At 36.8% G+C, this 26,975-nt stretch overlaps 1 protein-coding gene across 5 annotated transcripts; it reads right to left on the minus strand.

Annotated features, from left to right (window-relative positions):
- Nucleotides 1–1,564: 1,564 nt before the first annotated feature.
- Nucleotides 1,565–24,336, minus strand: LOC128202955 (solute carrier family 2, facilitated glucose transporter member 1-like). 5 transcript variants are annotated; one of them, XM_052904162.1, is made up of 13 exons: nt 24,318–24,336; nt 17,350–17,483; nt 16,801–17,026; nt 16,150–16,264; nt 15,468–15,592; nt 12,446–12,586; nt 11,096–11,233; nt 10,573–10,760; nt 9,452–9,562; nt 5,727–5,846; nt 5,183–5,258; nt 4,055–4,182; nt 1,565–2,167 (listed from the first exon to the last, which is right to left on the minus strand). In XM_052904162.1, exons 2-13 carry the CDS (start codon nt 17,467–17,469, stop codon nt 1,961–1,963), a joined length of 1,695 nt encoding a protein of 564 aa, XP_052760122.1. In that variant the 5' UTR covers nt 17,470–17,483; nt 24,318–24,336; the 3' UTR covers nt 1,565–1,960. The 5 variants fall into 5 exon arrangements, with proteins under 5 accessions (XP_052760122.1, XP_052760120.1, XP_052760119.1 ...); XM_052904160.1 differs by lacking the exon at nt 24,318–24,336 and adding an exon at nt 23,268–23,357; XM_052904159.1 differs by lacking the exon at nt 24,318–24,336 and adding an exon at nt 21,945–22,044.
- Nucleotides 24,337–26,975: the final 2,639 nt, after the last annotated feature.

A 26,975-nucleotide genomic window follows, 5' to 3' on the forward strand; every position in this document is an offset into this window, starting at 1 on the left:
ATGAAGATATTCGTTTATTTACAATTGCCTGTTTTGGGTAAAGAATTGATACAAACATGAAGGAAATAAAATAAAATATAGTGTTTACACCTTATAAGAGCGCATTCAATCATTCAATATGTTGGTTAAAATATTCAGTCAAGACTCCAATGAAAAAATATTCAACAGACAAAATAGTACTAGAGTACAATTTATTATTTTTCATCAATAACTCAAGAATATATTTTGCATTAGAATTATTTTTTCTTTGACAATTTATTTTTATCAACACATTCCATTTAAAAAGTATGATTTCAAAGTATAAAAACAGGCAAGATTTTAAATCCTACTATGCTTTTATGATGTAAATTGAACTGAGTCTGAGATTGAGATTTGACTTAAGTATTTTCGTGATATTGGGGCCAAGGTGTCCCACTGACTCCTCCCATTTTCGAATACAATCCGTACGGTTGGTATAAGCGTATTTGATGGTCACGTGTACAGAGGATGTCTAAATCAAACCGGAAGGGCCTGTTCGTCTATTGGGACTTTTTCCTATGGGGAAGATTCATTATATTCGCAATGTGGATGAAAGCTGTGCTGTACCGATACTTCCTTTCTATCGCTGGGCATGTCACGCACGTGCAGGCAAGCGAGCGTCTATCTTGATAATCATGCGAAAACACGTGCATGAATAATGCGCATTGCCAAATTCAAATTATTCAACGAGGACAATTTCATGGGCTGGTTTTAAGCGACTTATAAGTTATCCATCATCATCATCATCATCATCTAGACATTAAGCAACAGCTCTAGCGCTTTTATATCCAATTACACGTACATAACCAGGGTCGGATCCACGAGTAGACGTTAGAAGGGCCGTTACTTAGTGGCGTACCCTTTTGACTTGCGCTCCGGCCTCAAAAACAAACTTTATTTGATCGGAAGTGTTGGCAGGGGGTTTGGGGTCCTTCTCCAAGAAATTCTTAACAATTTCTAGTCCGAAATGGTGCATTTTTTGGCGTAGTTTAATTACTTTTCTTCTCCTGTATTGAAATAAAAAGTAAACTTTGACGATTTTAGGGGGAGGGGGCGCCGGGTGCCCCCCCCCCCCCCCCCGCTGAATCCGCCAGTGATTACCTGGTAAAACTGGTTTGGGTTATATTGGTTTTATATTGGTTTCACGAACTGTGGTTTAAACTGCTTATTAAAACAACGTAACCATATCTGGGGAAAGGGGTTATGCAGGGATGGTTATGTATTTTGACAGGCACACGGCCTTATTCTGAAGCTGATGGTAAACATTAAGTCGGTTATAAGTTATGTAAGTATTTTTTTCATGAAAAGGGAAACCTCGCTGCGCTCCGCTCCCTTATGTTACTAATTCACGAAGAAATTAATTATTAAACTCTGACCTGTACTTGGAAATGTTAGGGCGGCGATTGGATGTTGATGGTTATTTTTCCTGCTCCTTGTAATGTGTAGCTGCGTGTGTTTGCATTATGCTTTTTATGCTTGATTAATCATACTTGTGTTCAGGATATTTTTCAACTTCTTAAAAAAGAAATCATATCATTCGCAGGAGTTATTATGTTTATTATCCCAACAATAGTAATCATTTCGGCTTATAAACATACATTTCATATACAAATGTGAATTTTGTATACTTTTCTATTCAATTTGTTATCCTACAAAATGCGTAAATAAACAAACAAACAAACAAACTGTATGAGATCTAGAAATGTCACGGTGTTAATTATGATTAAAAATATTACTAGTAATAAATCGATGCCCTTCATATTTGTCAAGTATTTTTTCGTATAGCAATGTCGTGGATACTGTTTTTAGTTGGCCTTTGGACATTATTGTTTTATTTTAGGTTTTAGGTATTAAAAATGGCTTTTTTAAAGTTTGTTGCTTGTTTTTTCTGTGTCTGCTCCGTTAAGTGAAATGCAGTAAACTGGCAATCAAAACAAAACAGTTAACGTCGCTTTTCTTCCATTGGCTGCATTTCCTCTTCCTCCTGAACATCCAAGCCACCGGTATTCTTTGCCCGCCCAAAGGCTATTGACCGAGCTATTTCATCGAACGTCTTGTTCTTCGTCTCCGGCACGAACACCACGATGAAGATGATGGCCCCGACGAGAATAAAGATGAAGATAAGGTAGGTGTAGGAACCAATACTTTTCTGTAAAATAAATAATAAAGCATTACGAAGAGCGTCAATTATATGGACCATTTATTCTAAAACCAGTGTGTGTGCGTGCGTGCGTGCGTGCGTGTGTGTGTGTGTACCACGTGATAAATTGCGTCATAAATACTACATGTATGTCAGAAGCAATGTTTTGCTTTGAATGAAGACTTAAAACAAAGATAACTTTACTATTTCTTCACCATATATATTTAAGAATATGGCGCAGTCGACACTGCTTGCAGCGTCCCACCTTCGTTTTTTACAATAGTTTGATTGAGGGTTTAGTTTCTTAAAACTTCGACAAACCTTTTCACAAAATCATTGCCTGATGAAGCACTGTCAACAAATTAGTCTGGAAACAATTTGTCGAATTGTTTGAGGAATCTAATCACCTAATTAAACTCCGGTAATAAAATGCTGCTGTTTAACCGGCATGTACTGCACTTTGTTTTATTTTAGATTGTGAAGACAAAGAAAGGTTATCTTTGATTTAAGTCTTTATTTAAGCAAAATGTTGCCGTCCGTCGTAGCATATATGACTCGATTTATCACGTGGTATACGCACACTTTATCCTAAAGTTTAAGTAAATATAAACTACGTGTATGCCAATAGGTACTTATTAAGCAGAACTCATATCCCTAAAACTGTTTCCAAATAAAACTTAGAAAAAGGTGCTGGTCAATCAGTTTAATACAGCACTATCACAATACAAGTTTGCAACGAAATACGGTAAATTTATGAGCGTAATTTAAGGCTCCGTTTTAATTGGTCAGCTGAAGTAAAATCAATTTAAATTGTACATGTACGGATGCTTTGTGGGGTTATTGACCAGGATGTAGTTCCACGCGATACATTACAATATACGCAAATCACTGATGGCGGCAGTCAGTTTAATTGATGCCTGAAGTCGATCGACATATATCAGATGTTACACTAATTTGCACTGGATTCATTAACATATACGCAAATCACTGATGGCGGCAGTCAGTTTCATTGAGTCGATCGACAGACATTATGTGTTGCACTGATTTCCAATTCAGTTGTTGGATTGGGGAGGAGTTGAAGCCACGACCGTTATTTCAAAACCTTGAAACTCTTAGTTCATTTACAAACAGTGGAACAGTTGAAACCCGTTGGCTCAAACATGTTTGGCTCGAATTCCTCGATGCTCGAACTAAATGTTAAGGACTGATGTCTTTAAACTAAAGGTAAACATTCCCGCAAGGCTCGAAATTTCCGAGGCTCAAAGTATTTTCGCTGGTCCCTGGGAGTTCGACCCAACGGGGTTCGACTGTATTATAATTGACTGAGGACGTTTTTAGGGCAGTAGGAATCAGAATACATGTAAGAATTTATACTCAACCAAACACAAGCATGTGCCGCGGGTACATGCATGAGTCAACTTAAAGCTGCACTCTCACAGATTTACCGTTTTGACAACTTCTTTTTATTTTTTGTCTTGGAATGAGCCAATTTGTGCGTAAATATCTAAAAACCAGTGATATAAGACTGCTGACAAAAGATCAGATCGCAGTTTTTCATATTTACGTTCGAAAATTAATGATTTATGTCTAAAACCGTTACTAACGCTTTAAGACAAATGCATAAAACATCAATTTTTGATCATAAATTTGAAAACCTGCGATCTGATTTTTCGTTAGTTTCCTTTTATAAATGGTTTCCGTGCAAAATCGTTTGAAATCATTTTACATTTATTGAATTTTGTTTACTCATTTAAACCTTTTAAGGAAAACAAGGTAACCATATAAGAATTATTTACATAAACGAAACAGCTAAGTACCTATTATGTTTGAAAACAATTTTAAATTTATTGTTGTTTGTTTTCCGTTTTAACTTCATAAGGGAAACAAGATCCATACCTGAATAAATCTAAATGTAAGCATGAGGGTGAAGTTTCCGACCCAGTTGAACGCGAGAGAGAGGCTCATGGCAGCCGCCCTCGGGGCTTGTCTGAATATCTCCCCGCACACGATGAATGGAATTGGCCCTGACAAAAACACAGGACCAAATGTATTATCACTTATTATAGTGGATACCAGTGATATCTAGAAACAATGTTTATTATGGACACAGTTAAATTATTGGGCCTTCATAGCCGCCCTTGGAGCTTGTACGAATACCTCATCGCACAAGATAAATGGAATTGGCAAACATAATAGGACCAACTTTACTTGTTATAGTGGGTACGAATGATATCTAGAAACGATGTTTATTATGAACACTGCTAAATGCTTGGTCCAATTAAGTCGCCCTCGGGGCTTGTTCGAATACCTTTCAGCGCATATAATGAATGGGATTGCCCCGAGTAAAACCATAAATCCATCTCAATTATTACTTGTTTAATTTTTACATATATAATATAATGAGAATGCATCTAAATGCTTATAAATGTGAATAAAGGTAGTACATTTTATTGGTATATACAAGAAAAGGCCCTAATTTCTCGATAATAACTTAAGTTTATCAGACTATTACAATTAGCCAAAACACAAACTGGAATTTCATTTCGATAGGTAAAAAGGTTTATTGTGATTATCATAAAGAACATACTTATATAGTAAACGTCTAAAATCTATAAAGAAAAGTAAATATTATGCTGATAACTGAAAAACAAAAAAATAGAGCGTAGCTTTTTCATGTTATAAGGGACTGGTGTTTATTTTGAAAGGTCATGAAAACTGCCCATTGTAGGGTCGGTTATAAACCTATTTATCGGTTTGAAAATTAAAGTAAATCATTAAATGACCTCAAATCTACTTTCATACATTTATTAATTTATCAATTCATTACAATGTAGTATAGTTACAATAATGGAATATATTATAACTATGCATGCATTTTTTTCCAGGTTCCAACCAAACTGCAATTGTATGTACTGTGTATACGTTTATTTCTGTTTTTGTATAGTACCCTATGTCATGCTTTACATTGAATAACTTCTTGATAGAAAGATAAAATATAACTGGAAATATTGAACACATTCTTACCTAGTCCTAATGCAAATCCAATGACGTATGTATGAACTACGACTATGCAAATGATTGCAAGTGTCATCCTCTGTTCCTGTAATTCAGAACACAACGTCAAGATGTTATTTCATGGGTTGAAGTTCCTTTTTCGAAAGAGAAATGAGGGAAACAACCTCTCATTATATTACGTTAAATTTATATTAATACGATACATATATATTCATACATGTATATGTATATCAAACGAGTTCATTAATAATAATAATATTATTATTATTATTATTATTATTATTATTATTATTATTATTATTATTATTATCAATAATCTTACAGCATTACCATTTCATTTATGTGAAATACAAACAACATATACAGTTTAGCATCCGTTATATATAACTTTTCTTTGAAATGTTATTTGTAAATAATTACCACGAGAGTCAATGGCAGATTTAATCAAAGTTTGCAAATTCAACAAAGGTTTTACATAACGACTTATTCGTCGTTGGTCGATATGTCTCGAAAGGACAATTATATAACTGAACTCATGAAAGGGGAGACCTACCTCGTAATTTCCTGATTGCAGCAGGTTGAGACAGACAGAAAGTACTACAAACGAGGCCACCATCATTCCCATTGGGAATATGAGCAACGGTCGACGTCCTAGCTTTTCCATCAGGGGGACCTGGAATAGACAGATATAATGTACACATGTAGTGGTCTGGTGGTGTAGGTGTCCGCCTCACAGCCTCTCCATAACAGGAACCAGGAATAGACAGCTATAATGTACACAAGCAGTGGTCTGATGGTGTAGGCGTCCGCCTCACAGCCTCTCCATAACAGGAACCAGGAATAGACAGCTATAATGTACACAAGTAGTGGTCTGATGGTGTAGGTGTCCGCCTCACAGCCTCTCCATAACAGGAACCAGGAATAGACAGCTATAATGTACACAAGTAGTGGTCTGGTGGTGTAGGTGTCCGCCTCACAGCCTCTCAATAACAGGAACCAGGAATAAACAGATATAATGTACACAAGTAGTGGTCTGATGGTGTAGGTGTCCGCCTCACAGCCTCTCCATAACAGGAACCAGGAATAGACAGATATAATGTACACAAGTAGTGGTCTGATGGTGTAGGCGTCCGCCTCACAGCCTCTCCATAACAGGAACCAGGAATAGACAGATATAATGTACACATGTAGTGGTCTGATGGTGTAGGCGTCCGCCTCACAGCCTCTCCATAACAGGAACCAGGAATAGACAGATATAATGTACACAAGTAGTGGTCTGATGGTGTAGGTGTCCGCCTCACAGCCTCTCCATAACAGGAACCAGGAATAGACAGCTATAATGTACACAAGTAGTGGTCTGGTGGTGTAGGTGTCCGCCTCACAGCCTCTCAATAACAGGAACCAGGAATAAACAGATATAATGTACACAAGTAGTGGTCTGGTGGTGTAGGTGTCCGCCTCTCAGCCCCACCACAACAGGAACCAGGAATAAACAGATATAATGTACACATGTAATGGTCTGATGGTGTAGGTGTCCGCTTCACAGCCTCTCCATAACAGGAACCAGGAATAGACAGATATAATGTACACATGTAGTGGTCTAGTGGTGTAGGTGTCCGCCTCACAGCCTCTCCATAACAAGAACCAGAAAGAAACAGATAGAATGTACACATGTATTGGTCTGAGGGTGTAGGTGTCCTCCTCACAGCCTCTCCATAACAGGAACCAGGAATAGACAGCTATAATGTACACATGTAGTGGTCTGATGGTGTAGGTGTCCGCCTCACAGCCTCTCCATAACAGGAACCAGGAATAGACAGCTATAATGTAAACACGTAGTGGTCTGATGGTGTAGGTGTCCGCCTCTCAGCCTCTCAATAACAGGAACCAGGAATAGACAGATATAATGTACACATGTAGTAGTCTGGTGGTGTAGGTGTCCGCCTCTCAGCCTCTCAATAACAGGAACCAGGAATAAACAGATATAATGTACACATGAAGTGGTCTGATGGTGTAGATAGGCGCCTCACAGCCTCAACATTACAGGAACCAGGAATAGACAGCTATAATGTACACAAGTAGTGGTCTGATGGTGTAGGCGCCGCCTCACAGCCTCTCCATAACAGGAACCAGGAATAGACAGCTATAATGTACACATGTAGTGGTCTGATGGGGTAGGTGTCCGCCTCACAGCCCCTCAATAACAGGAACCAGGAATAAACAGATATAATGTACACATGTAGTGGTCTGATGGTGTAGGTGTCCGCCTCACAGCCTCTCAATAACAGGAACCAGGAATAGACAGCTATAATGTACACACGTAGTGGTCTGGTGGTGTAGGTGTCCGCCTCACAGTCTCTCCATAACAGAAACTAGGAATAAACATCTATAATGTACACAAGTATTGGTCTGATGGTGTAGATGTCCATCTCTCAGCCTCACCATAACAGGAACTAGGAATAGACAGATATAATGTACACATGTAGTGGTCTGGTGGTGTAGGTGTCCGCCTCACAGCCTCTCCATAACAGAAACTAGGAATAAACATCTATAATGTACACAAGTAGTGGTCTGGTGGTGTAGGTGTCCGCCTCACAGCCTCTCCATAACAGAAACTAGGAATAGACAGATATAATGTACACAAGTAGTGGTCTGGTGGTGTAGGTGTCCGCCTCACAGCCTCTCCATGACAGAAACTAGGAATAGACAGATATAATGTACACATGTAGTGGTCTGGTGGTGTAGGTGTCCGCTTCACAGCCTCTCCATAACAGAAACTAGGAATAAACATCTATAATGTACACAAGTAGTGGTCTGGTGGTGTAGGTGTCCGCCTCACAGCCTCTCCATAACAGAAACTAGGAATAAACATCTATAATGTACACAAGTATTGGTCTGATGGTGTAGGTGTCCGCCTCACAGCCTCTCCATAACAGAAACTAGGAATAGAAAGATATAATGTACACATGTAGTGGTCTGGTGGTGTAGGTGTCCGCCTCTCAGCCTCACCATAACAGGAACTAGGAATAGACAGATATAATGTACACATGTAGTGGTCTGGTGGTGTAGGTGTCCGCCTCTCAGCCTCTCCATAACAGGAACAAGGAATAGACAGATATAATGTACACATGTAGTGGTCTGGTGGTGTAGGTGTCCGCCTCTCAGCCTCAACATAACAGGAACCAGAATGTACAATGGTGGGGTATAATTTTTAGAGGATGATGGTTGTCTGGTGGTGTAGATGGCCGCCTTTCAGCCTCTCCATTCAAAATTAAATACCTTGAATAGACAGATACAATAAACAATATTTCAGTAAAAATATTGTTCAGAGGATGACAGTGGTCTTGATGTTTAGGTGTCCGCTTTTTTAACCTCATTATTAAGAGAGCATAGAAACATACAGTGTTTGAGTCAACATAACGGAGAATGCAATTGGTTTTGTGGCCTCTCGGCCAATACGGTACGGGATCAAGAGCAATTAAGGGATATTATTACTCGTCAGTCAATTAACTGTATCAGTCGACATTATACGTAACATAGTTTCGATGATTTAATGATTTAATATTGCGATGACTAAAGTTACAGTATATCCATAAAGTTGTCCGCCCACAAAGTTCTACTATTAAACTTTCAGCGAAAGGAAACAAAATGTCATGCAAATGGCAAAGATCGAATTGGTCATAAATAAACGTAAATACAGTGTGCTTGACATTTAGTTTATATAATAATAGAATTGTGAGATGTCTGTTATTAATCATTCTCGTACACCAGAGTGATGATGCTGAGCGTACAACAGATTTTTCATTATCAAACCTCTGATGCATGAGAATATTATTAATATATATATATATATATATATATATATATATATATATATATATATATATATATATATATATATATATATATATATATATACTTACAAAAATGACTTTTCATATACTTCACCTTGACTTTGCATTGTTATTTATTTTTGTTGTTTTTTTCGAGAAAAGGTAAAAGTCTGAAAACTATTGACAGAAAACTGCTGACAAAAAATGAGATAGCAGTATTTCATATTTACGTTCGAAAATTAATGGTTTATGTCTTAAAGAGTTACTAACGGTTTAAAAAAATAATGGCAGTTTAAAATATGTTATATTTTAGGTTATCTTATATGACAGAATAAAAGGGGTTGATGGCAAGTCATATGATTCTGAGATAATAAAATGTAAAAAAAATATGACAAAAGGTCAATCTGTGAGAGTGCAGCTTTAGGCCTAGCATTTGAAAACTTACGGCGAATATGGAGCTGATGACGTTGATGGCACCCTGACCAACGATGACGTACGGAATGATGTTTTCTGGCACGCTTGCCTGGGAGAAGATGAATGTTGAATACGACATCGCCTGTAATGGCAACCATGGATGCAAACACGGAAACTTGGAGGTTAAGTTTGATTTATGATAAAAGAATAGTGTAAATTTGTTATAGAGGATCACATTTAGTAAAACCCCGATTAAGATATAATTTACTGGCACACAGAATTCATTCATTTGAAACAGGGAAATAAAACAAAAGAAAATCAGACTTGATGGATGTGCTTTATTCTTTAAACTTGCGAAATAATTATTGTTAACGCACTTTGTTTTAAACAAAAATCTCAGTATATGGGATTTGTATTGAGGTATCTGATGGACAAACTACGAGTTTAATTGTCCCATTGACCCTATTTTTACTTTATATGGCTGGTAACCTCTTATAGTTTTAGTATCATTTCAACCAAATTCAGACGTGCAGTGACCTATTTGGCAGTCCTTCTATTCTTAAAGAGTAAGTATGGTATGTACTTTTCGGTTTAATCTTTACTTACGATTATGTACTCGTAAAAACCTTTTAATTGATACTAATAATGGTTCCGATAATCCAAACATCTCGTAACTGTTCATTGGACACCTAAGGTATAACTCATGTACCTTAAAAGAGGTTATTCTCTATATGCCAGTTTATATCTTGTTAGTTTGGGTACGGGTTATACGGAGAACGATGACTTGGTTTTACAGAGAACGGAGCCCAGGTTTTATGGAGAACGGGGCTCGGGCAGTACAGAGAATTGTGCCGGGGCTATACATAGAATGGAGCCCTGTTTAAACAAAAAACGGGGCCGAGTTACATGGAGAACGGGGAGCGGTTAATATGGAGAACGGAGCCCGGTTAATGTGGAGAACGGAGCCCGGTTAATATGGAGAACGGAGCCCGCTTAATATGGAGAACGAGGCCCGGCTAATATGGAGAATGGGGCCCGGTTAATATGGAAAACGGGGCCCGGGTTAAATGGAGTATGGGGACCGGTTGATATGAAGAACGGGGCCCGGGTTATATGGAGAAAGGGGCTGGTACAAATGGTGAACCAACTTACAGCGTTGATGCCTGACCACTGTTGTGCCAGTTGAAGGAAGCAGGCAATGATGATCGGTAATTTCAGCTCCGGGGTGGTCAACAGCTCTTTCAGTGTGAACATCTTGACGGACGTTGCACGGCGTGCTTCTTGTCTCATCTCCTCCATTTCCACGTTTACGTCTTCGAACCCGCGTAGCTTGACCAGCGCTTTAACATTTCGGTAGGGTAAAGTTAGTAATTTATTTATTCAAATAGCAGGAAACATATCTTATTTGCTTTTTGGATTACATTTGTAGCCTTCAAAATAAACGTTTTACCCAATTTTAGACATATAAGATATTGACTAAGTAGCCTCTTACGTAATAAAAATGCAGAGTTTATGTCATCCATAAACACAGACTACACAACATTTACATCAATCTTCTCCCCCACTCAACTGGAGACGCACATCCCAGATAGTGTAGACTGCATTCGTTTGTTATTTAGTCTACAAGCACTCAGTTTGTCTGATCATCTTCAAAACAAAAAAATAATTTCCTCACCTTTCCGTGCGCCATCCTCGTCGTTCTTCTTGATGAGCAGATACCGGGGACTCTCTGGACACAGTGGGAACAGTATCAGACAGACGATGGAGGGGACCGCATTGAACGCGAACACGATTGGCCATAACCTCCACGTGCCTGGGGAATCATAAATATGTACTTAATATAAATAACAAGGTCCATAATAGTTATTAGCTACTTATATTTGTTTATTATTTTAAAATGACCACTAAGATATTGCTTTTTTTCTTTTTGTGGTGTAATCATTCGATAAACACATATTTTTCTTAAATTTAGACATTTTGGCTACCATTCTCATTCATCAGTGGTTTGATAATAATAAATATATCTGGGGTACGCATAGCATCATCACTCTGGTGAACGAGAATGCTAAAAACTTAAGAGACAGCCTATGCATGAGATAAAATATAACATTTACACAAAACAGCAATTCGATGTCAGTAAAATATTTGCATACTTCTTATCGATGTAAAAGTACTTTCAATGTATTAAATCACCAACATATTTAAACATGACAATCAGACCCGTAACTGTTTGGAAATACAACAATGTCATTGCAGAAGATATATTACTATTGTGTAAGGACAAAGGAAAATGCCAGTGTCAGTATCCATCAAACAGTATCAATCAAGATATCTATCAAATCAGGCAGACCATCGAAAACATAATTGCAACAGCTACAAACAATCGTCTGCAAGTCCATGATAGTTGAGGGTATCCGATGCGTAACTAACAGTTCAAGCAATCATAGCACCATATTAGTAAGGATCCCAACAATAATAAACAGCGAGTGACAGTTGCCTATCGACCCCCTGATCTTCGTATTCCGTTAGCCATCGCACTATATCAAAAAGGATCCCCAACAGTTATAAACAACTAGTCGCAGTTGCTTATCGAACCTATGATCTTTAAATACCTACCTTTTAGTTCCGCCACAAAAAAAAACAAAAAACAATAGAATACAGAAGAGTAACGGTAATAAAGTTAAAACAGTTGGTGACAGATGCCTATCGCTCCTTGTCTCTTCATATAACTACCTTCCACCAATAGAAATAGAAGTAAATCGACCAATAGAGCGAACAGGATTCCACCAATTAACAGCTGGCAACATATGCCTATTGACCTTCAAATGCATACGGGTCTAATAGTTATGAATGGCCGAACATCAGAGCAAAAAAAGAGTCTTCTAGCTATAAACAGCTGGTGACAAGTGCTTTTTGACCCTTCAAATGCATACCTTATAGAACCGGAAGGCGGAACACCACAGCAAACAGGATTCTACAAGTAATAAACAGTTGGTAAAAAGTTCCTATTGACCTAAGTGTCTACCTAATAGTTCCGGAAGGCCAAGCACCATGGAGAACATAATCCCAACAGTTATAAACAGCTGATGACAGGTGCCTATCGCCCCTCGGATCTTTCTGGGAGCTACTTCCGCCAGGTACAGGGAGGCCAGACTGATGTTGATACCTACAACACATGTTATGATAAGTGTGTATAGTTGTATGAAAATATATGCAAGTTATTGATACAACCATTTAGAATGAATTATGTTAAAGCTGCACTCTCACAGATTGAACGTTTTGACAACTTTTTTTTTGTCTTGGAACGAGCCAATTTTTGCCAAAATCCATGGAAACCAGTAATAGAAGACTGCTGACAAAAACTTAGATCACAGATTTTTACATTTAAGGTCAAAAATTGATGTTTTATGCATTTTTCTTAAACCGTTAGTAACCGTTAGTAACGGTTTAAGCCATAAAACATTAATTTTCGAACGGAAATATGAAAATCTACGATCTGATTTTTGTCAGAAATCTTATATCATTGTTTGGAGATATTTATGCAAAAATTGGCTCTTTCCAAGACAAAAAAAAAATAAAAAAAAAAACTTGTAAAAATGGTTAATCTGGGAGAGTGCAGCTTTAAAATGTAAAGTTCTTATGATATAATTGGTTCTTTGCCCAAAATTCACTAACGTCATGATCCTGATACTTAGGACCCGAAATATGAATTCTTAAATGTTTGGAAATATTATTTTTTATACAACTAACTTTGACAGAAATGTGTTACTGATTGAGGACATGTTTGTTGTAGCAGAAATAGTTATTTTTACCACAATTTCTCCTACAAAAGTGATTTTTACGACAAAATTAAAATACATAGTCTGAACGTTAGTGGATACGCGCCAAGTTATTTCATGGAATGGTGACTTGACATCATCTGGTTTCATATATGGTACTATAACATATTTGGATGACACTTGACAATGTTTTAAATTCGATTTATTGTGAGATATATGTTAAACATTTCTTAGATATTGTCAAATGATATTATATCACTTTATTGGTCAAGATAAAAATACCATAAATCAGAAATCGGTGTCAATTGGGACTCGGTGTCCTATTCCTCAAGAAGGTATACTTGTATTGTAGAAGGAACATAATGTATATACTTTTTATCATAGTCCTACATCAGTACTTGGTGTCATCTGTTTAATCAACGTTTACCATTAGGTGCCACTGGAAAAGTTATTGACATATGTTTACTTAGGTTTGATTAGTGTGTGTCACTGGAAAAAATAATTGGATGTATAATCAACGTTTACTAGTGGATGTCACTGGCCAAGTAATTGGCATTTGAATAGTCAACATTGACTATTGTGCGCCAGTGGCCGGGTTATCGGCATAAGTATACTCATCGCTGACTATTGGGTGTCAATGACCAAGTTATCGGCATATGTATACTCATCGTTGACTATAAGGCGTCAATGGCCAAGTTATCGGCATATGTATACTCATCGCTGACTATTAGGTGTCAATGACCCGATTATCGGCATGTATATCGTTGACTATAAGGCTTCAATGGCCAAGTTATCAGCATATGTATACTCATCGCTGACTATTGGGTGTCAATGACCCGGTTATCGGCATGTGTATACTCATCGCTGACTATTGGGTGTCAATGACCCGGTTATCGGCATGTGTATACTCATCGCTGTCTACTGGGTGTCAATGGCCCGGTTATGGGCATATGTATACTCAATGTTGACTAGTGGGCGTCAATGACCCGGCTATCGGCATATGTATACTCATCGCTGACTATTGGGTGTTAATGGCCCGGTTATCGGCATATGTATACTCATGGCTGACTATTGGGTGTTAATGGCCCGGTTATCGGCATATGTATACTCATTGCTGACTATTGGGTGTTAATGACCCGGTTATCGGCATATGTATACTCATCGCTGACTATTGGGTGTTAATGACCCGGTTATCGGCATGTGTATACTCATCGCTGACTATTGGGTGTCAATGGCCCGGTTATCGGCATGTGTATACTCATCGCTGACTATTGGGTGTCAATGACCCGGTTATCGGCATATGTATACTCATCGCTGACTATTGGGTGTTAATGGCCCGGTTATCGGCATATGTATACTCATCGCTGACTATTGGGCGTCAATGACCCGGTTGTCGGCATATGTATACTCATCGCTGACTATTGGGTGTCAATGGCCCGGTTATCGGCATATGTATACTCATCGCTGACTATTGGGTGTTAATGGCCCGGTTATCGGCATATGTATACTCATCGCTGACTATTGGGCGTCAATGACCCGGTTGTCGGCATATGTATACTCATCGCTGACTATTGGGCGTCAATGACCCGGTTGTCGGCATATGTATACTCATCGCTGACTATTGGGTGTCAATGGCCCGGTTGTCGGCATATGTATACTCATCGCTGACTATTGGGCGTCAATGACCCGGTTATCGGCATTTGTATACTCATCGCTGACTATTGGGTGTCAATGGCCCGGTTATCGGCATTTGTATACTCATCGCTGACTATTGGGCGTCAATGACCCGGTTATCGGCATATGTATACTCATCGCTGACTATTGGGCGTCAATGACCCGGTTGTCGGCATATGTATACTCATCGCTGACTATTGGGCGTCAATGACCCGGTTATCGGCATATGTATACTCATCGCTGACTATTGGGCGTCAATGACCCGGTTATCGGCATTTGTATATTCATCGCTGTCTACTGGGTGTCAATGACCCGGTTATCGGCATGTGTATACTCATCGTTGACTATTGGGTGTCAATGACCCGGTTATCGGCATATGTATACTCATCGCTGACTATTGGGCGTCAATGACCCGGTTGTCGGCATATGTATACTCATCGCTGACTATTGGGCGGCAATGGTCAAGATATCGGTATATGCATACACATTTATATGGACTATTCAAGTGAATGCTATGTGTGTATATAGTTCTGCTAACTTACATATGCTACACCACAGCTTCATACAGAGATAACAAAAAAAGGTTTGCTTTACCGCTATGTAGCCCGACGAGAATTCTAGAGATAAGCAAACATTCCGGCGACCTCGCAAGCGTAGGAATTCCTCCTGTGATCCCCGCCAAGATTTGGAGGAACGCTATCATGATCAACCCCTTTTTTCTGAAAAAAATCCGAAATATCAGAGGTAGGGTGTTATATAAGGGAGGTTGCAAAACCTAACTTGTACGGTGATAATACGGTTATGCTTGTACATGTGGGCTACTGATTTTATTACATGATTAATGCGATTATCAGAGAGTCTATAATTACAGACTTTTTTAAGATCGTCAAAATATTTCGACTTCATGGGAGGTGATTACGAACAGCTTCAAGTCTGAGTTCAGACTAAGAAAAGCACGTTTATAAAATTAAAAGAAATCTTTATTCCATTTGTTTCATGCTAGAATGTCAGCTAACATAGAAATGACATTCAGCAAATTCCATGGTAAATAATCAACCGAAAAGGAAGTTACAATGACATTTGCAGTTTTGCCAATTGAGTATGAACTCACACATGAGACTGTTCGTAATCAGGGACCCAGATTGTGTTAACATAACTATGCATTTCAATGCGTTTCAAAACGGGTTTATTCTAAATTGTTCATGAGCATGCTACACTATAGGGATTATTTGATTTCAGCGTATGAATTATCAACAACAATAGTCCCTACGCACACCTTCCAAAGTAGTCCGCGATCCGTCCAGATGCGAAGGCTCCAATCATTCCAAAGAATACAAACAACGCAACCGTTATTGACCACATCAGTTCGATGTAATTGTCCCCTTCAATCTCTGAAAATCATACACCAGAATAAGGTATGCTTTGTTTTGTTACATAGTCAAAGACTGGATATAAATTTCGCGTTGTCGCATCATCACGTTTAATCAATTAGATTTCCTGACCATTGCTTATTCCTACGCAGTGATCTCCCTTGACCAATAGAACATAGAGTCACCTCAGTGCACGAACTCAATATATGTTTCTATTTATATATGCAGCTTTTGAGTTATAACACTAAGGTGACTATATTATTTCAGCAATATAATTAATTTGAAAAACAAATTTACACATATGTATGGGACTTTTTATAAAAAATTAACGTTGTGTACAAAGTAAAAAAAATATTTTTTTGTATTTCAAATGAAAGCAAAGTGAACTTTTTGAATGATGCCACGTGATTTTGATCGTCACATGACATGCGTGATGGCAGTATTATATTCTAAGGGAAGTAACCGCTGTGTGGAGTGCGATGAAACGGGAAAATATCTGTTGCGAAATGCCTTTACAAAGATACGTATCATAAAAATTTAAAAAAAAATCATCATACCTTCTTCAGTTCTGGCAAGTAATGCTGGCCTTACAGTTACGTTAGAATGTACATCAGTTGCCATAGTGGATGTGTACATTACATCATGTGTGACGTCACTCATGTTATTATGGTAGTTACTGTCGCTAGGCAACTCTACATAATAAAGACTCCTGTCTGTAAAGTTATAAATGGTTTCTTTTCCATCTCTAGCCAAGTAGATTTGGCTGTAGAAGGCTTTGATCAACTGAAATAAAATAACAATTTTTTAATGTCGACTTTAAATCCAGACTTTCCAGAAACAATTATGTACTTAATTAAAAGAAAAAGGGATCCCTTAACCGAGACTTCATATACATATATCTGCTTTAGGTCTTGTACCTCGTATGCCATTGGCCTACATCATCGTCAAAGTAAAGAGTGACTCCTTGCTTTTGATTTATAAATTATAATAATTTCTAAACATATTTCAAAACATAAGTCCTGAAGCAATAAGGTCAAATTTAAGTTTATAAATATAAATTAGCTGTATTGAAGTACATAACACGCAGACTTTAACAAGATGTTTACCCTGGCTGGAGAGTTGACGGCTCCAATGTTGTAACCATATAGAAAGGAATTGCCGAACACACACACACCCACGCTGAAGAACAGCCACGGTGTCATACCGCCTTCCATTTCCTCCGACATGGCTGCCCTGGGAGCTGCAAATACCAAAAGTAGTTATAGTAGTAGCTGCAGTCCCAGTATGTCGTTGTTGTTGTTGTTATTGTTGTTGATGATGATGATAATGATGATGATGATGATGATGATGATGATGATGATGATGATGATGATGATGATGATGATGATGATGATGATGTGATGATGATGATGATGATGATGATGATGATGATGATGATGATGATGATGATGATGATGATGATGATGATAAAGCTGATGATCATGGTGATGATGATGATCTCTTCTTTTAAATGCAAGCGGCACCAGATAATTATGTTATGTATGCTTGAGAACTGAGACGTTGGCGGACCCATGAAGACGAAAATTAAAGAACCCGGCTTACAACTTAGCTAGTTCTGCGATGACTCTGTTAACCTTTATATATTTAAAACAAACGACCGAAAATACATCGCAGAAAAACGTTATCACAAATCTCAAGCTGTTCTTTATTTTTTGATATCATACGACGTATCAGACATATTTGGCAATCTGTGAAGGTAAAACATAGCTAATTTATTATATTAAATTCGATGAATGTTTAACACGCTTTTTTCTGCAAACAGCACCCTTTTTAAATGATATCAAAATAATACGAGGTAACCATGCATCCAAAACTCGCATACTTGAGTGTTAAATAAAATGAAATACTTGTAATACTTGTAATGTATTGCTGAGTATTAACTTAAATAAGTGAAAACAGGACAATGGCAAAGTGCCACATGCTTGTTTGAAACCCTGGTGAATGTGATGTGTAATTAATGTTAAACTATCGTCTTCGATCATTTACCACCCTTATCAGACATTAATTTTTAGACAACTGAAAGATACGCTTTTGAAACAGAAAGCTTTTGTAAATCTATTTGTATATCTAATGCATGGTGACAGTCCTTCTTCTTTTCTCTCCAACATGGCGGCGCGCATATTGAAAACGAGTTGTATGTGTTTTCAACCGTCAAGTTTTAGGGAGGATAGTATCAAGCTGTGTTTTTATTTTACGTAATAGCGCGGGCCTAATTGAGTAAGTCGCCGGCGTCCTTATCACATCTTCGTATAATTTGAAGCCTCTTTACGGGGTCTATCCCGAAGTTTGCCGGAGAAGGCCGAGTTGTGACGATTGAGTGACGCAATGACGTATATATTCAGAAAACCATAGCCCAGCATAGAATAAAGTGTCTACCTTGCTTTTCTAAGAATACAAATATCAAAGTGATATAAAGCACTATTTGCATAAAAAAACAAATATTCATCCAACAATATTCATGATAGATAATGATATTTTCATTAATACTTGTCTGAGAAATATCTTAAAAAAGTAGTTTCCTGAGCAAAACTGGGAATTGATTCTCACCTAATAGAGACTATTCAAATGGGATAATTCATCAGGGGAGTTACGTTCCTTAAAATGTGTAAAATAATTTTATACAGCCTAATATAATTACTAAAATAACTCGTGTCATCCATATATAATTATAGTGTCTTAAGAGATACTTAAAAATCAAAAGTAAACACCCGATATCATAAGTGATTCAGAAATATTTCCAAACATTGACCTCCTGATTCTAAATAGACAATTCTGCAATTAAGACAAATATGATTAATTACGTAAAATTATGGAAATATAATGCATGTTAACCTACTAAATTTTATTCATCAATCAAATAATTTAAATGTAACACTATTATATTTAAGCCTGAATATATCCTGTGTATTAAAGGTTTATACAAATACCTGCTTGGATAAAAATGGTTATGCGAAGACAATCTTTAAGGAAAACTTAAATCAACCAATTTACCTGATAAATAACGGCAGACTTTAGTTTTACCTTAAGAAGGTAAGGCAGTTTTTTTAAAAAAAATAGCGCCACCCCATTGGACAAATATTTTCGAACACATACATGATTTGAATCAATATACGATGTAAAATGCTGATCATATGAATTTTCAACACTCGAACTAAAACATAATATTGCAAAACCATAATTAAATTTATTGCAGATTGTCGCTGAATTATATAAGGTAGAATACATTGCGGTTCTTTTTCTGTATGTTATGTAATTTCGTGACCAAGACTCTCAATGCATTTTCACTTATATCTCTTTCAACTGTATGAATAATCTTAAGTAGAACATATTATTTAGTTCTTGTTTTTCTGATAATGTTGGCACCTAATCGCGCGGTAGATTTCATTTTTTGCATGCAAACGGATTTTTGGCACAATGCTATTAAAGCCTTGCGTTGCAAATTTTCATTGAGGATGCAAGTATATGCAATAAAAATGAATTGACATTTAAAAATGGTATCGACATTCATACAATTGGCGCTATATGTGTTTAACTTTTTAAACATTAATTTTAGCAATTATTGTTAAAGTGACACTCTTATTCAAAATCAATACATACACATGTATAACAAACATATTTTTTGAGTGATAATCCGTTAACTACTTACTAAATAGTGCATTTATGGAAAATATTAATAACTGATAACAAGATTGTTACCGTTTGTTTAATAGCTGAAAACGAAAAAGTATTAAATGATTGGTGTGTGCTAAAAGATTAAAGTGATCTTTTATCATCTCATAAGGTAAAGATATCGTGTTTTCTGCACCTTTCTTTCAAATTAAACTCGGTATCCTTCAGAAGAACCATTGGTGTTTTTGGTATATTAAAACAATTGTATTAATTGTGGTATTAAAATCTTATTTGGGAGTAAGAGTGCATCTCTAAAAAGTACTGATCTAGTCCAATGTCGACACCGACTTTAACGGCTTAGTTTAGTTTTAACTAATTTCTTGTACCTCGATTGTGAAAAAGCCGATAGGAGTCTTTTTACTGGGAAGACACCATTTTTGTAGACCATAAGAAAGTTTCCCTAGTCAGGGTTGAACCCACATCCTCTTGGATAAGGCGTGGGGGCACGTTTACCACTGGACCCCTTTCACCACTTAAACCATTTCAACATTACGCCATTATCAGAATGGAAAATTTACATTAAAATATGAAAATATGACTTCATTTAAAGGGAAAAAACAAAAGTCTTAATGAATGTCTATCAACATACGTTTAAGTGTTTATAAAACCTGTGTTTCTATTTCAATCAGGAAGATATCTAAGGGGCCGTTTTTATAGTGTGTATAGTCAATTATTGTAGATAAACCAGGCCTGGGGTATTTGGACTGTGCAAACACTTATGGTCATTGACCCTAATGATCATTAGGTCAAGAAGTCGTAACTACGTGTACTAAGACCTCACCGATTTATTCATAAAGATAAAACGCTTAGACTGGACACATTATTATCACTTAAGATGTTCTGGTTTTGATAACAAATATTATCCGGTGCAGCAGGAATTAAAACATGGATGAATTAGATAAAACATTGTAGCATGCGTTAGGTCAGACGACATATTTTATGGTTGTTTGTAACCTCAGCATACATTAATAGCGCATGCCTGATTGGCTTATTATATTATTGATTTATTTCTCATTATTTGTATTGGTGTCAAAAGAGGATTTCTTCGACAATGTCTAATACTTTCATTTGATTAAGTTATAAATCATATTGTACCTCATTTGTATGGGTAAAACAATTCCTTACAATATTAAAAGAAAGCACTGCCGAGCAGAAGGTCAAATACTTCCGGATCATGAGTGTAATGGTGTACTTGTGGTATTATTGTCTGATGTTTCTAAGATTGTTCTTAGATTATTTTCCAATAATACCAAATTTATATTGGTTCACGTATGATTGTGACCAGTTATTAAATGAAATGTCGAGCCTAAAGTAATACACGGGACACCCACAGTGTGCAACGAATTAACATGCAATACGACACTGTTTTAATGTTCAACTTCGTCCAAAAGTGTGTTTTGTAAAGCATTTAAGTACAATAAAAGATAGATATAAAGCACAATTTAAGAATTTGAGGTTTTCCATTGAATACATCTTTCAAAGTGTTGACTTTAATGTACTTAATATGGCAAATGTATCACTAATGCAGGTCAATTGAAAAAAAACAACAACATTTTTTTAACATTAATATGAAACATCATGAAATATACACTTAAACACAAAATACATTTATACAAACGGGTTAAAACGAAAGTAGGTTTTATTGTTACATATTACCATGAAGAAAGTTGCTTAACTTTGCATTTTTACTAGCGAATGATAAAGTAATTGGCCTAAATACTACTGTTATAAATAAAGTAATACATTCATGAGAGATAAAATATGTACTCACATTAAGATCCTTCACACGAAGTTTCAAATTACACTAAGCTTTATATAAGTACCGATCACCATATATAGAATAATACAAGAATATTTCAACACATCTCGGTTACATTTTGCATACACGTGCACTTCACGCTTAACCCAATTCTATTCCTGTATAAATGTGTCCTTACCTAGTGAGGAAATGCTAACGTATAAAACGACTTACTAGGCTATCAGTCGACCTCAGCATTAAATTCCATCGTTGATGGTTAACCGTCGCATGATAAAGTAAATGTCTGCATCGGATATCAACATACTATTTTAATGTAAGATTTGCATGCTTTTGGACGATTCTTGCGGGATTTATCTGTAAATCGAACTTGACCTTGACATTGTAACCATAAACATTGTCACCAAGTTTCATCATGATTGGATGGTAGAACCGTTTAAATCTTCCCAATTTTAAAGTAACATGTACATGTAAAATTGGTTTATATACATGTATCGGAAGGTATTTACTGATAATGGGTGTATTGAGTGTCAATAAATCATCGGTAAGTTCAAAATAAAGGGAACAATGATTTCATTATTTTTTCATCGTAGGAATACATTAAAGTACACATTTTAGCACAAAAACAAAAACATTCAAAGCCTCTAAGCCCGAAGGAGAAACTCCGAAGGGTTTATATCATTAATATATTTTACTACACAACATTTATCATTGCATTGTTAAATGACCATGATATCTTATGGGAAACCGCGTTGTGAACAATAATTAAGGAAAATACAAGTAAATAGTTGACTTCAGATATAAATTAATCCAAAGAATTACCAAAAAAACACATGTTGATAATGCAGAGTGAACAATTAATTTATTATGGCCTTCCAAAGTATAAACGTGGGTGGGGTAGTCCATAAATTAAAGATTCATTAAACGTTCATGTTTTATTTGTAGTGGTGAGGGCACTTATATTTGAGTTAATTTTATCGGTATGTTATCCACTTTTATTGACTCTGAGTTACAATTGTACCCTGTTGACCTAAAACTCATTTTGCTAGCTTGCATTATATAGCTACTCTGTGTTGAAAAGGTTTATATGTACAGTCACGTTTGTAATCACCAAGTATTAATTAATAGAGTGTCAGTTTGCCAGCATTTTTTTTATCACATTCGTTACACAATTACAAAACAACGGAGACAATGAGCCGATTGTTCCGAACTTTGTCAAATTTAAAAATGTTGTTCACGTCATCGTTATTAACTTTAATATCTATACTGCTCTCTGTTGTATTTTTAACAATGTTCGAGACAACCTTTTAGCTCTTCTTTGTCATATTTCAATATGTGAGCTAGTCATCAAATATTTCATATCTAAAAGTTAACAACGATGTCGTTAAATTCAACAAAGTTCTGAATAATCTGTACACTATGCCCTTTGCCCCAAAGATGCAGATCGAAGTGATCGGTAAAATCGCCGAGGCGAAAACACCGTCAAGTAAAACGAGGCCCATTTCTCCTTAATGAGAAGCCCCGATATTATGTACGCACCAACGAGTAAATCGAGCCAAGCGAGTTCGAGCCAACGCGGTTCGCCTGTATATCTCTGTAGTCCTGATGCCCTCCTGGAAAAAGAGATCTCGCGACAGCACACTCACGTTCAAACGTTATACAGGCTTTCCTGCGTTCCTCCTTTTTCTAACCTTTTCTGAAACGCACTGCTTTCTTTTCTATTTCCTTGTTAAAACCACCTCTTGTTCCTCCTTTTTGTGAAACATGCTGATATTTAAACCGAAAACTTTGTTCCTCGATTACCTGGGGAGTCCAAAGCGGCGCAAACAATGCCGACCTTAGATAGCCTAACGGCTATAAACCTCACAACTTAAATCTGTCGTTTATCATAAACCCATCACACTAGACAAAGACCATGAAGACCGCACTACGTCCTGGTAATTTCGACGAATGCATCGAGGACGCGGTCAAATTCTTAAAAAAATCACTTTACTCAAGTTCATACTACGTCCTTACTACGTCCCTGCCAGGCATTCACTGCGTCTCACACGTTCCAAATACGTTCTTCACGCGCGCACTACGTCGAATGCGTTTTTAATACGAGCGCACCACGTTGATTGTGTTCTTTGTAAGTTCTTACTATGACCAGGAAGACTGCACCACGCGCTTACCAAGTGCTTATCACGGCCTCATTACGTTGTAATGACTTGAATTTATTTGTAAATGTGATCGAGATGGAATTACCGTGTTCTAGTTATAACTTCCCTATTTTTCATTCATAACTAGTGTTGGTATATAATGAAGGCATTGGAGAATTGAATCCCGTATTTATACATGATCACTCTTCAGAACCTGACAGGACGTGGTAAGATCCTTAAATAAACCTTTATTATATACGAGCCTATAAAAAAATTCCATATCCAACAGTTAAAAAACAGCAAGCCGTATTGAAAAATCCGTATAACAATACTGTCGTTTTCTGATTCCGTATTGTGCTAGTACCGTGTGTAGTCTAGGAACTCCTTTCGCGTCGCTTAAAACGCGTTACAAAAATGGTAACACCTGTCAACTTTTAATACATAAACTTACCTAACTTTAATTAGCCACCAGAAGCATGAAAGTATTCAGACACATGCTTCTTCAAAGAACGTGATGAAGCATTATAGAACACTTCCAATATATCTAGACGACTTACACTGCGGAAAATGGTTTAATATACGGGAATGTACTGAAACCCGTACATCCAACGTGTACGGTAAATGTACGGGATGTTGAATATATGGGTGTGTTCGGACCCGTATATTCATAAAACTCTTTCATCTTGAGTGTATACGGGATTCGGTTTACGCGCGTGTACTAACCCGTACATCCGTGTTATAATAAAAAAATGAATTCTGAAATCAATTTAGGTATTTGGGTGTTTAATTTGATAGCACATATAATATAACTCGACATTTATTCCATTGGCTTTAAAAAATCACTGTTACGTAGAAAAACAGGAACGTTTCCGTAAAAATCACCATTGTAAAAAATTTAATGCTTTAATGGGTTTCGACAGCTTTTGATGAAATTAAAGAGAGGTCTGAATAATAACAAATAAATAAATTAGACAATACTGAGTTGATTGACTAACGACTAGTATTTATACTATTTTAATACGGCACCGTACATCTCCGTATATCTTGACTCACTGTATTTAGTCTTGAGTGAACGGGCATGTACGGTCTCCGTACATGTTGAAAATACGGGAATTTATGCTCTTCCGTACACTTTGAGAGTACGGGATAATACCATTCCCTTACACGATGAATATACGGGCGTATACAATTCCCGTATATTATGGATGTACGGAAATATACCAGTTATATGATACAAAATAATTAAACTCGACAATGCTAGGTGAATAAATTCACGGATAGGGCTCCGGAATGTTTAGTTTCTCATACATGATAATATACTGGCACGTACAAATCCCGTATATTATGGATGTACGGAAATATACTAGTAACATTAATAGTTTACCAGTATATGATGAATAAACCCATGGGGCATATAAGGTATGAGGGGATGGGTTCACTCCTAAATGTTAAGACTTATATATTTACTCACATAAGAAAAATCGTAGGAATTAACTAATACATTTTTCAGATAAGTCCACAGACGACTGTTTCAATTTATAGATGACCGAAGAAATGGGGTGCAAAGCTATAATATATGTTGTTTTTATATTTAAAGGTGGCACCTAATATATTTAAAAAGTGTCATCACTGTCTTTTTTCTCGGGTACTTTTATGGCCTTTCGAATTAGTGCATGTCGCGCGAAGACCATTTATTATCATAACCACATGGCCAGTGGGTCATAAATCTACGAAACCCAAATTATTGAAAAAAAATATTGACAAACTGCGGAAAAGATTATTATCATACTATGCATGAATTGAATAATAAAAAATGAATGAATGAATAAATAAATATTCATTAATTTCAAGTTTTCTAATTGCATGTTATTTAAATTGCATTAAGTTCTAATTTTTAAGAAGCCAGATTTGTTTTTATCTTACTTTTATTTTTAAAAAGGCTCTAATTGTTAGCTTACTTTCTTCATAATTTGATTTCTTTCATGAACTTCCTTTTCATTGAAAGCAGTTGACCCTAATCCTCCCATTGTTATGAGGGAGTTGAAATAAAGATGCCTTTTACAGATGCAAATATTGACAATTTTAACATTTGTTTAAGTTTGGTCTCACCTGATGAATGCCATCAATGCCTTCATTTACGTCATATAAGATAACTCACAGTATAACAGATCTCAACTGTTTTGAAAACTGCCGAAATATTTAGTTTTCTTAAAGCGCTAGTATTATAATAACGCGTTTAGCTATAAAAAATCAATTTTCAAACCTAGATATAAACAACTTTGATCTAATCATTTGTCAGCAGTCTTATATCACTGAATTCCAGGCATTTACGCGAAATTGGCTCATTCCAAGACAAAAAAACATGTGTCAAAACGGTCAATCTGTTAGAGTGCAGTTTTAAAACTCAGTTGTATTAACAACCGTACGAAGTATTCTAAAATGTGGCACGAACGTACCATAGTCGTAGTAAAAGCGCGGAGAGGTCGCGGTGAGAACTCCATTGACGTAGCAAGAACGCCATGACAACCTAGAGAAAACGCGATGAGAACGCCATTCATTTCCCGTCCAGTACTACGCGTGCACTACATCACTCAAGTTCCTATTAGGTTTTAGTTACGCCGTCACTACGTCCATGCCGTCGTGAATACGTTCTTATTAAGTTCTTAGTACGCCTTGATTCGACCACGTCCTCACTACATTTTTTTAACATGTTCAAAGTCCGCTCACATCCTTCACATCCATAAAGACCATACCACGTCTTTATCTTCCGTCTACGTTGACCAAGTTCTGACTGCGTCCTGCCAGATTTTGTTTGGACATTGTGGGAACGTGGCCTAGTGTGATGAGGGCATCATACATGATCATTGTTCAGAACCTGACAGGGCGTGGTAAGAACCTGATACAAACGTGTGTCTAAGACGTGTTAAGCACCAAAAGAACGTATTAACAACCGAACGAGGTCTTCTACAACGTGGCACGAACGTACAATAGTCGTAGTAAAAGCTTCGAGATGTCGTGTAGGGAACTCACAAGGACGTAGTGGGAACGCGGCTTAGTGGGAAGGGAGTAAAAGAGACTTTTTAAGGTCATATATGTTATTTATGCTTTA

Source organism: Mya arenaria, chromosome 9, assembly GCF_026914265.1.
Source record: "Mya arenaria isolate MELC-2E11 chromosome 9, ASM2691426v1".
Lineage (NCBI taxonomy): Eukaryota > Metazoa > Mollusca > Bivalvia > Myida > Myidae > Mya > Mya arenaria.

Bases quoted from the DNA above. Each gene is read 5' to 3' on its own strand.
- LOC128202955 (XM_052904162.1), bottom strand. From the start codon at position 17,469: ATGTCGGAGGAAATGGAAGGCGGTATGACACCGTGGCTGTTCTTCAGC. The intron at 16,265-16,800 runs GTATGATGATTT...TATGATTTTCAG, and splicing joins ACTTGCCAGAACTGAAGAAG to AGATTGAAGGGGACAATTAC. The intron at 5,847-9,451 runs GTAAGTTTTCAA...TGTCTATTCCAG, and splicing joins TCATCAGCTCCATATTCGCC to GTCCCCCTGATGGAAAAGCT.